We start from the raw sequence: 11,555 nt of genomic DNA, 5'->3' as shown, positions 1-11,555 counted from the left end.
ACAGTGCAGTGGAGTCCCACGCAGTTGCTTTTAGGGGGCCTCTCTCTCCCTGCCTGGGGACGCTCGCTGTCCTCACACCCACCCAGGCAGCTCCCCAGCTTCCTGCTCAAGGGTCCATGAGCCAAAGCCTTTCCACCCCGACGAGTCTCTACAATGGCCCAGTGGGCCTCAGTCACTTAACTGTTTTTGCAATGACTGCTGACTCGTGACAACTCGAAACCAGGGTGAAAGCTTACACGTGGATGTTCCTGGTATCCCGCGGCCACTACACGGCATTAAAGTAATGATTTCAGCTCCATGGGTGCCCGGAGGAGGGGCGGGAGACACAGCTGGCAAACGCAGCGCTGCACGTGGACTGGCCTCCTCCACGTCAAATCCTCCTCGGGGACCCGGGGCACCAGTCAGTGCCTCGAGGATGGACAGAAAATGAGTGTCGAGGAGGGAGGATGTCCCAGATCAGCCCCGGCAGCCAGCGTATGGCTGTGCTGAGTTTAGATCTGGGGGAGACAGGCCTCAGGAGAAAGGGGTGGCCTGGGCCAGAAGCCAGCAGGTCACACCTACCAAGGGTTCCACACCTACAAGCTTCCCCTGGGAGGAGTCCAGAGGAAGGCTGAGCTTTAACCTGCTCCAGGACGCGCCCTGTAGCTTCACAGTCAGCATCCGGGCCGCTGAAAGGACCCGGATTGTCCGAACGCAGCTCTTCTCTGGAGCCGGAAAGTTAGCCCAAGACAAGCTCACACTGTGATGTACAAATCTGTTTATTGAGTCAATCAGATCAGCAGCATTGTTTTTCCAGTGATTGTGCTGGTTCCAGGGATGTACATACTGCAGGCGCATCCCGGGGTTTTCCGGGCTGGGAGTATAAATTAGGTCACATTTACAGTCACACGATAGCTTCGCTCCTTCATGGCTTTAGCAAGCAGGGATTTCAGCCTTTTCCAAGACCAGGTTCCAGTTTCCCGCCTCACTGGCTGGCATTTGCTGTAGGGTGGGCCCTCTGCTCTGACCCCGACCCCAACCCTGACCCTGACTGACCCTCCGCCCCCTCCGGCACTGCGAGCCGACTGCTGCTTGTGGCCCCGGGTCTGGACCTTGCTGTAGCGCAGCCACACGCCTGTAATCTGGACCTGTGTCCTTTCCGCAGCTCCTCGGGCCAGGAGTTCCCTGGGGAGGAGGAGGAGAAGGGACCACACTGCTCCGAGATGGGCCGGGGGTCCATGGTCACCACATCCGGCTCAAGCTGCCGGACCCCTCCAAGGACTGACCTTTGCAGTTCTGCCGTGATGATTCTGCTCTCGGGGTCCCCTGACTGTCGTGGACAGAGTCACCCTGCACAGACAAGGTTTCCGCCTGAACGTCACATGGGTGGACGCTCGGGGCCGCTGGGCCTTTGCTCCTCAGAGCCCACCAGGCCCTAAGCACGCAGAGAGCTCAAGTGTGCACGAGCGACACTTCTCAGTGCTGCGAGGATGGCTCCCAGCTCTGCCCCAGGCGGAGAGAAACCGGATGGGAGGGGTCCCCCCCAGCCCCACCCACCCGCTCTCACCCAAACCAGCCCCAGGTGCCTGCTCTAGATTCGGAGTCCACGGTGCTCACCATTACACCGTGGAGCCCACAAGGTGCCCTGTTCTACGCGGCAGTCTGGCTTTCACAGAGTGACCCAGCCGGTGTCCCTGTCCAGGATGGCCGTGGGCTAGCGCAGCCCGCAGGCAGGGAGAGGGGTGTCCGGGCTGGGGGCAGCGGGCTGGGGCGGGGCCTCCCCCGGGTCTGCAGAGCCCTGGCTGTGGCTGCGGTTCCTGGAGCTCTGGTCCTGCACGCGAGACTCCTCCATACCCGCTTCTACGCCTCTGTGCCACCTTCTCCCTTACCTTTCCTGCCAGCCACCTAGAGCGCCGCCGAGCATTGCCACAGGGGGCAGCTGGGACGCCCCTGCCCTTCGATGGCTCTCAGTCTGGGGGGAGGGTTTCGGACAGGAACTAGCCTTCCCTTTCCCCTTCCTGGTCACCCCGTCCGTCTCCACTGCCCTCGTGGCAGCCGGCCAGTCCCTCTCCCCTCCTCCTCCTCCCTGGCCCCTCGAGAGGCAGGTCCTAGGTCTTACCTAGATTGCCCTCTCTCCCCCTCAGCTACCCCCCGGCACCCCCCCTTGGCCCTCAGCTGAGCCTCTCATCCTCCAGGTCAGTCTCAGTTGCTTTTCCTCCTGAAACCTTAGCCCTGTGCCTATTGTCTCATTGATTTCTTCTCGTCCCACTCGCGCAAACCACCCTGAAATTTACCCTCTGAATCCCTTCACTCCGGACAGTTGGTCACCGGAAGACCGCCCCCACCGAGAGCATCAGCGGGGCCGGAGTGGATGGATGGATCCAAACAGCGCCCCTCCCGGGACTGCCGAAGCCCCTCGCTGTCTGTCTCAGGCTCACTTGTTTCCTCCCTGCCGGCCACCAGAGAGGACAGCTTCCCAGGCAAGGCCACCAGTGCCAGCTGCCCAGACAGGACCCAGGGGAGCGGGACAGACACTTCCTTCATTCTGCCACGGGTGCCCCTAGTCAAGATGGGTTCTTTCTCTCCGTCTTCGTGCCAGGTCTGAGGAGCAATTTCCCACTCTGTCCAAGTCAGGAAGCTGAGTGTGTTCAGGATGGGCACAGCGCCAGCACCCCCTGTGAGACACCGCAGTGGCAAAGGGAGAGGCGCTGTCCACTTCCAGCCCCGCCTCCTTCCCTCCCCCAGAGACGTCCTGGCCACCGGTGGCTCCAGGGTATCGCTAACGCCTTTCCACTCTGTCCACACTGACCTACACGTGCCCAGCACTTCCCCCATGGCCCGGCCCACACAGCCACATCAGCCCTTCCGTGTCCTTGGACCATGGGAAGGGTCAGCTTCCTCCCGAGCCTTTCTGAGGCCCGAAGGAGACAGACTTCCCAAACTCCTCTGTCTCTGCAGAATATTCTAATCAAACAGAGGGATGGGACAGTGGGAAAACAGCGTTTTTCAGATGCATCCTTTTCAAGCCTTCTGCTTCCTACTTTTCTGGACCTAGAATCGGAGAATCCGCCCGGCCCTTAGGTTCCCAGCAAAGCCCACGTGCCAGGCGATGTACATCCGGCCGCCCAGACAGTGTGGCCGGGTCTTTGGGTGCAGAGAGCAAAGGTGGTGTTCAGTGGGCATCGAAGGGGAGGGACACCAGCCGGAACAGGATGTCTCTCGGGGACACGGGAAGGGGGCGTTCTCCCTCCCTCAGCCCCTGGTAATCATGGTGTCCTGTCGGACCAGCTGGACCCGCGACAGGCGGCGGGCCACGATGTCCGCGCGGAACTCTTTGATGACGAAGTAGTAGCAGAAAACATCCAGGCAGCAGTTGACGTTGGAGAAACACATGGACAACTGCAAGAACAGGCTGATGCCCCGCCTGGCCCTGCACTCCACAATGAAGCCGTTCCTCACCAGGAACTGCAGGAAGAAAGCCAGGTGGACGGGAAGGAAGGAGACCACGAAGACGGCCAGGCTGGTGGCGATGGTCCAGATGCAGGCTCTGTGGTTGCAGTCCCGAAGGCCGAGCAGGATGCGGATGCTTCTGCAGGAGCAGAAGCCCATGATGGCCATGGGCAGGAGGAAGCCAAACACCTCCAGGGGGAAGAAGACCCTGGCGCTCCAGGTGCCGTCGGACATGTTGTGGAAGCACCTGTACTTCTCCACCTTCCCGTGGAAGCTGTAGATGGGGACGCTCCCCGTCCACACCAGCACCCAGATGACGCAGCAGGTCCCGAAGGTCTTGGTGGGGGACCGGAGGTGGCTGACCAGCATCGGGCACTGGATGGCCAGGAACCTGTCCAGGCTGATGCAGCAGATGGTGAAGACACTGCCGTACATGCTGATGAAGTAGAGACACTCGACCAGCGTGCAGAAGGCGGGCGACGGGGTCCGCACCTGCGACAGGACCATCTTGAACGGGAGCGACAGCACGAGCAGCAGGTCAAAGACAGCCAGGTTGATCATGTAGATGGAGGTGGCCGCGTAGCCGGGCCACTTCTTCTTCAGGAAGCTGCTGAAGCCACGGATGGCCAGCAGGTTGAGGAGCAGGCCCAGGAGGAAGGTGGGGATGTGGACGGCCATCTGCACGTTCTTCATCAGATCGTCCACGTCGCCGAACGAGCAGTTCTTGCTCGCGTTGTGCTGGCTCATGTTCCCCCCTGCAAGGTCAAGGCAGAAGTGATGGACTCAGACCACGTGGCTGGCGTGGAGGACACGTGCCCCGCACAGCAGCTCATGCTCACTCAATCACAAGGAGACAACACAGAGCCGAAGACCGATCCCTCACCGTGCTGCCCTAGCGCAGACACTGTTACCTGCTTATGCAGATGTTCTCGATTTACAGTGGTGTTCTATTCTGATAAACCCCTCATAAGGTACAAAACTTAGAAAATACATTTGAGCCGGGAGTGGTGGTGCACGCCTGTAATCCCAGCACTTGGGAGGCTGAAGCAGGAGGATTGCTGTGAGTTTGAGGCCAGGCTGTGCTACATAGCAACACCCTGTCTCAAAGAAACAAAAACGAACTTAAAAAATACATTAGATGCACTTACCTATGAGCAGCACAGCTCAGCCTAGGCCACACTAGACATGCAGGGAACACTTACCCACGCCTTAGACTGCCATCGGGCAAAACCATCAAACAGGAAGCTTATTTTATAGGTGAGTGTTGAGTAGCTCATGCAGCTTTATTTGTTGAATAAAGCAGAATTACTTTTTTTTCCTGGTACCAGGAATCGAACTCAGTACCTTGCACTTGCCAGGCAGGTGCTTGTACCACTGAGCTATATCCCCAGCCCTTTGTTGAATAAAGTACTGAAAGTGTAAAACAACATTTGTTTGGATACATGTTCTCACCATTTTAAAGTTGAAAAATTATAAGTCAAACTATGGCAAGTTGGTGGGGATTGTCTGCATATCATCTCAGGCTCATTTCTCTCTCTCCCTCTCTCTCTCCCTATCTCTCTCCCTCTCTCTCTGTCTGTCCTCTGTCTGTCTGTCTCTCTCTGTCTCTGTCTCTGTCTCTCTCTCTCTCTCAGTGTGTTACTATATTAGAGACTGGATCCAGGGCCTTCACACTGAGCTGCACCCCAGCCCTGTTTTTATTCTTGATTTTGAGACAAGGTATTGCTCAGTAGCTAAGCTGCCCAGGTTGGGCTCAAACCTGCCATCATCCTGCCTCAGCTTCCCAGAGTACTAGGATTACATATGGGAGTGCACTATCACTCTTGGCTTCATTGTCTTTTTCTACACACACACACACACACACACACACATTTTTTTGAGACACGGTCTATGTCGCTCAGGCTGGGCTTGAACTCACTATGTAGTCTAGCCTGATCCTTTTTTTTTTGTTTGTTTGTTTTGAGACAGAGTCTCACTGTGCAGTTCAGGCTGGCCTTGAGCTCACTATGTAGCCCAGGCTGGTCTCAAACTCCCAATGATCCTCCTGCCTCAGCCTCCTGAGTGCTGCGATTATAGGCCTACGCCACCAGACCAGTTAGCCTGATTTTGAACTCACTTCAATACTCCTGCCTCAACATCTTGAGTGCAGGAATTACAGATGTGGTGGCACCACACCTAGCTGACACACATATTCCTCAAAAAATGGGACCCTTCTATATGTGAATGTCTCTCCCTGCCTTCACTCAGAACCCCTGTTGAAAGCAGTAACAAGAGAAACCCTGACCCAAACGGGTTTAAGCAGAGCAAGAGAATTTCATGGAAAACGTGAAAACCAGGTAGGACTCCGCGCAGGTACTGCATGAAGAGGGATCCCAACGCTGCTTCCAAGGCTCGGCCCCTTTTGTCCACTGTCCCTGCTGCTGTCGTCACCCACTCTCCCTGGAGGTGAGCAGAGGCGACTCCACCCCTGGCTGTGGGGACCACTGTACCACGTTTCCCCACACAGGAAGTGGCTTGTTTAGCGGCTCAGGGACAGATGCCTGACCCAAGCAATGCATCTCTGCTTGGCTTCCTTCCTGTAAAGATCTGAAGTTCTGGAACCGCTGCTGCCTCTTGTCACCCTAGAGAGAAATCCAGGCAGGAAATGGAAGGCCGTGGAAGAAATGACAGCCCCGGAGAGTGCGGGGTAAGGGCCTGAGGTCTGGCCAGGGCCGGGACAGGCCTTTAGACAGGTAGGACAGTAGCACGGAGGAGCGAGGCAGGCAGTGCGGCTGCGCAGGGACGTGTCCCAGGCGGGATCAAAATGGGGTGCTCAACGCAGACCTCCAGAACCAGCGCTGCTGGGAAGAGAATTCAAACACGGCCCTTCTCAGCTGCCCCTGCTCCTCTCCGTCCTTTCCTCAAGGGACAGGTCCCAGACGCCAGTGCCAGGTGCCTGGGTGGCAAAGAAAGCTGTGCCTGGCCTGCGGGGCCCCGAGACGCACAGAATCTGTTTCCGGAGAACCCTGCCTTGGTGGCCGTGCAGTGATTGCTCACAGCTTAGAGTATTACACTGGGTTTTTCGAACTAAGAAATAGTCCGTGCACACAATAAGACATTCAAACAGTACAAGAGAATGTGCCGAAGACTGCCAGCCTCCCGCATCCTGGCGGCTGAGCTGCACCATCCAGAGGCGGCCATGGTTACGCGCTCTTGCATCTTTTTCCCCGAAATTTTCCCGAGTGTGTCATCTGCATGCGTGCATACATAGGATATCTTTAGAGTTTTGGATTTTTTGTTTATATTTGTTTTGTTTTTTGGTTTTTTGAGACAAGGTCTCGCTACGTAGTTCAGACTGGCCTTGAACTTGCAGTGATCCTCCTGTCTTTGCTTCCTGAGTGCTGGGATCACAGGCGTGTACCACCATGCCTGGCTCAAATTTTGGAAATATTACACCTACTGTTGCAGTCCTTGGTTTTCGCTTACCAATGCTTCTTGGAAATTGTTCCATATCTGTGTACATGATGCAATTTTTTCTCTTCCTTTCTTCCTTCCTTACTCCCTTTTTCTTCTTCTCCTTCTCCTTCTCTTCCTCTTTCTTCTTCTTCCACCTTCTCCCTTCTTTTTCTTTTTTATTGTTTGAGACAGAGTCTCGCTCTGTAGTCTAGGCTGGCCTCGAACTCACTATGTAGCTCAAACTGCCCTTGAACTCACATAGATCCTCCTGCCTCAGCTTCCTGAGTGCTGGGATTACAGGCCTGAGCCTCCATCCCAAGTACCCAGTACTACTTGTTCTGTCTAACAGTTGTATTGTATTCCATTGTGTGGCAGTACCATAACTCATCTAGCCAGTAGCTTATTAATGAGCTTAATGTTTAACTAAGAAACAAAAATTCCACAATAAATGTCCCTGAGACTTACATCTTTGCTACATAGTTATTGCTGAGAATTCCCATCCTGCTATTATTTCCCATCATTAAGCTCCCTAGGGAACCTAGGGTAAGAGACAATTCCAGCATTTTTAAGTGCATTGCCTTAATTAAAAAGAAAAGTATGTATTAGATAGGTGTTTACGGACGTATAGGTGCTCCGCGCTAAACATTTCGTGTATGCTGTTTGAGGTGGTGGTTTCTGAGTCTGCACTTGCCTGTATGTGCACTTCTCTCGGGGACCTAGGGGGAAATATCTCCTGGTGCTCACAGATTAGGGTCCCAGGGCCAGGGATACAGGTCAGCGGCACAGTGCCCGCCTGACAAGCACAAGGTCCTGAGTTTGATTCCTGGTCCCAAAAAAAAAAAAAGGATTAGGGTCCCGCAGGTGTGGAACAGCACCCCCTGGGGTTGTGCATTGGAATCTCTGGTGAGGCGGGTCCCAGACGCAGGCCCTGTGCTCGACTGTTTCTACTAGGGGCACCGAGCGTAGGCGCAGACGCCAGCCTGCCTCCTCTACGTGAAACACGCCAAATACCCATGGGCCTGTCTCAGAGACTAGCCGGGGTAACAAGGCAGCCACAGGTAAGTTTTATCCCAGGGAAAAAGCAAGCCCCAGTGCAGTGCAGGTCTAAATGAACCCTGTGACAACAGAGAGAGCAGGAAGCTTGGAGAAGTCACAGCAGCGGAAAACCAAGAAAGGAAAGAGAAGCACAAAGTTTACACTCAACAACATCCCCACCAAAAAAAAAACCACAGACAGGGCCCTCAGGCCGCGTGTTTGGGGCCGGGTCATGCTCAGGTGAACCCCTGGATGAATGAGTGTGGTGGCGCATGCCAGTGATCCCAGCACTGGGGAGGCTGAGGCAGGAAGATTGCTGAGAGTTCTTGGCCAGCCGGGGCTAAGTGGTGAATTCAAGGCCAGCCTGAACTACATAGTGAAACCCTGTCTCACAAAAATCAAAATAAATAAAGTGAAATATAAAATATGCTCAAAGACCAACCCAAGCCCAAATATGGCTGAATTAGAAAGAACAAAACATAATAACAAAGGGAGAAAAACGCCCTGACCAGAAGCAAACAACCTAGGACGCTGGGATGTGTGTGCTCTGACTGCAGCAGGAGCTCGTGTGGGGAACAGACCTGATGTGGCCGTCAGACTCTGGTCGGACTGTCTACCCTAAAGGGCATGCGGGCATCGCTGGCCGACTTCAAATGGAAGCTTCTCACCTGGGAATCTTTGAGGCCTGAGATAGCGCTCACTCTATGGGCCAGGAAAGAAAGAAATTAGGTTGAAAAAAAAAAATACTTCCAGCTACTGGCAGAAAGAGCAGAGAGAGGCCAGGGATATAGCTCAGTGGCACAAGCACCTGCCTGGCAAGTGCAAGGACCTGAGTTCGATTCCCGGTACCAAAAACAAAAATCAGAACAAAACAATACAAAAAAACAACAGAAAGAACAGAGAGCCTGAAATATTAATCCTCTGCATTCCCTCTGAAGGTCTAGGAAAAGACTTTTCAGAGAATCTTTAAAAATAAAAATCAGGGATGATGCCGGGGTAAGAGCAAAAGGCATAAACGCACTCAGGCTGCAGTCAGAGAGGAACTGGCAGCCCGGGAGGCGGGCCATGAGAAGCACCTGTCCCCACGTGTGGGGGTGACCTCCGCCTACCTTGCCGGGGCCGCCTGCCATGGCAACCACGGCTCCACACCACTCCACCAGCCACGCGGCGGGTGGCCGCGTCCCTTCAAGTCCTCTGAGAGGCAGGTAGCAGGATGGTGTTGGACACCCACAGCCTGGTTCGGCTCAGAGGAGCAGGAGAGGGTAGGAAGCCACAGGTCTGACCCCGTGGAAGCAGTGGGGAGCTCTGAGAAGTCCTGCCCAACTCACGGGCTTCCATGAGCCACCACTTCCTGTCCCAGGAGTCCCGCATGGAACAGGGGTCACCCAGGACTGGCCGCTCTGCCGGGCTCAGGCGCTGAGTGGGGCTCAGGGTCAGTGTCACAGGGGGTCTGGAGGGCCAAGCTGCGCTGTGTACCCCCAGTGCTCCCAGCAGCGGGCTCTCCTGCCGGACCACCCGCGAGCCGTTCTGATGCTTCCTCCGGTGAATACTGGGATCCAGTTAGTGTCACAGGCAGCATCGGGGACCTTTCCGGTTGCCCGCCTGGCAGAGCCTTCTATGATGAGCCACCTTTCTTCACAGGGATGGGTGACTTTGTTTTTTTCTACAGGGCTTGAAGGGAGCCCAATCCCAGCCTCCTAGCAGGAAGAGCAGAGAACTGAATGGGGCGGGGTCCTGGGCCCCCGCAGTCGTCCGTGGTCACAGCTGCAGTGCCAGGCTGCCCTCTGTTGGCCCCCAGCAGCCTGGAGCCCGAGGGGCAGCGCTGAACTGAACCACAGAGAAAAGGAGAACAATAAAGATGAGGGGCAGGGTTCATGCAAAATTTATGGAAAGAAAACCTCTCCCAGATGTCTGCGCCATCGTTAATGCTGCTAATACAGAGCTTTGCAAGCATCTGAGACCAACCAAGCCAGGCTCCTGGGAACGCGCTCTACAAAACGGTAACATGGAAGAGGTTAAAGGAGGTGCACAGCCTGAAGAATTTCCAGGGCAGCCAGGTCAGGGCTCAGAGCTGGGGAGTACGGAAACCCACTCTCATGTAAGTGTGGCTTCTGGAAATTCCCTCCAATTTTAGACTGCAAGAGATGATCAAGCCGGCATGGTAGGCATGCCTGTAATCCCAGCACACAGGAGGCTGAGGCAGGAGGATCATTGAGTTCGAGGCCAGTCTGGGCTACAAAGTGAGCTCAAGGCCAGCTTGAACTGCATAGCAAGACCCTGTCTAAAAAGGAAAAAAAGAGAGGGACAGAGAGAATGACAGGCTGCAGAGCGGGGACATGGAGCTGGAGGGCTTGGAAGCAAGTGCTAACCGCAGGAAACCGTGAAAGGAGAATTCATGGGAGACAAACACAGTGACGAGTACAGCACCGTGAGGGGAACAGGCCAGTGAAAGAGATCGTCGGAGCCGCGAGGAGAGACGAGACGCCAGGCACGCAAAACAAGGGCATGGGGCTCGGTGCCACCCAAGGCTTCGGACGTCCACGGGGGCTGGAACGCGTGCCCTGCGGATAAGCGGCTGCTATGAAACCACAGGTAAATTCACAAAGAGGAAAGCACAGAGGTGGGGCTGAGAGGAGTTGGGTGGGGCAGAAGGGCGAGGCTGTATGACTAATAGCCCACAAAGAGAATCAAATGTTTGTTTTTTAATCCACTTGATCTCTAACTCTTTTTTCCTTTTTTTGGCTTTTTGAGACTCACTATGCAGTTTTTTGAGGTCTCACTATGCAGTTCAGGCTGGCCTTGAGCTCACTTTTTTGCCCAATCTGGTCTCGAACTCACAACGATCCCCCTGCCTCAGCCTCCCAAATGCTGGGATTACAGGGGTGCGCCACCACGCCCGGCCCACTTCCATTTTGAACAAAGCAGTAGAATTGGGCACCTTCCTTTCTCCCACCACACCCTGCACGATGTGGTATTTCAACACATGCACGCAGCGTGCACATGTCTTACCAGGGCCGTTAAATTTCCCTGTCTATCATTCCTTATGTGTGGAGGCTTCCAGCTCCTCCCTTCCAGAGTTCATAAAATAGAAAGTGGGTTATTACAGACTACAGTCACACCGCTGTGCTGCAGAACACCGCAAGTTTCTTTTGTTGTTGCTTGTTTGTGTTGTAATGATTACAGAATACGTAAGTGTCAGCTTTTTAAATCTTAAACTAGGCTTGGGCCAGGGATGTAGCTCAGTGGCACGGCACCTGCCTGGTAAGCAAAAGGTTGTGAGTTCTATTCCCGGTACCAAAACAAACCCTTTAAACTAAGCACTGTTAAGGAAAGGATGTGTCTTTGAAATCCTCAAAGATTAAAAGAAATAAATGAAAACATTGGACTAGATAGCAAAGGAGTAAAGGCCATAGAGAAAAAAACTAAGCATTGAAATATAACAATAAATAAAAAAGGCAAACTTCTGTTGCCAACATACTCAGTTCAATTAAGAAATATAATTCAATTCCACTCTTATAAAGGGCACATTGAAATGACACAACAATTTTCAGTGGAAAAGTCCCATAATGATAAACCAAATATAAAGAGAAGCCTCAGGTAGCAATATACACGCAGAGTGCTGTAGTAATTGAGAATAAACTCACTCACCAAGATTA

General features: G+C 54.1%; 1 protein-coding gene across 4 annotated transcripts in view; it reads right to left on the bottom strand.

The window, feature by feature from the left end:
• Window positions 1–749: 749 nt before the first annotated feature.
• Gpr55 (G protein-coupled receptor 55) overlaps window positions 750–11,555 on the bottom strand; it is a 49,435-nt gene continuing 38,629 nt past the window's right edge. For all 4 annotated transcript variants that reach the window (XM_005395405.2, XM_005395406.1, XM_005395407.1 and 1 more), the window contains one exon: window positions 750–4,184. In XM_005395405.2, coding sequence (XP_005395462.1) covers window positions 3,232–4,176 — 945 coding nt within the window. In that variant the 5' untranslated portion in view covers window positions 4,177–4,184 and the 3' untranslated portion in view covers window positions 750–3,231. The remainder of the gene's footprint in view (window positions 4,185–11,555) is intronic.

Source organism: Chinchilla lanigera, unplaced genomic scaffold (genome assembly GCF_000276665.1).
Source record: "Chinchilla lanigera isolate Chin_1 unplaced genomic scaffold, ChiLan1.0 scaffold00052, whole genome shotgun sequence".
NCBI lineage: Eukaryota > Metazoa > Chordata > Mammalia > Rodentia > Chinchillidae > Chinchilla > Chinchilla lanigera.
This window is presented reverse-complemented; position numbering and strand designations above follow the sequence as displayed.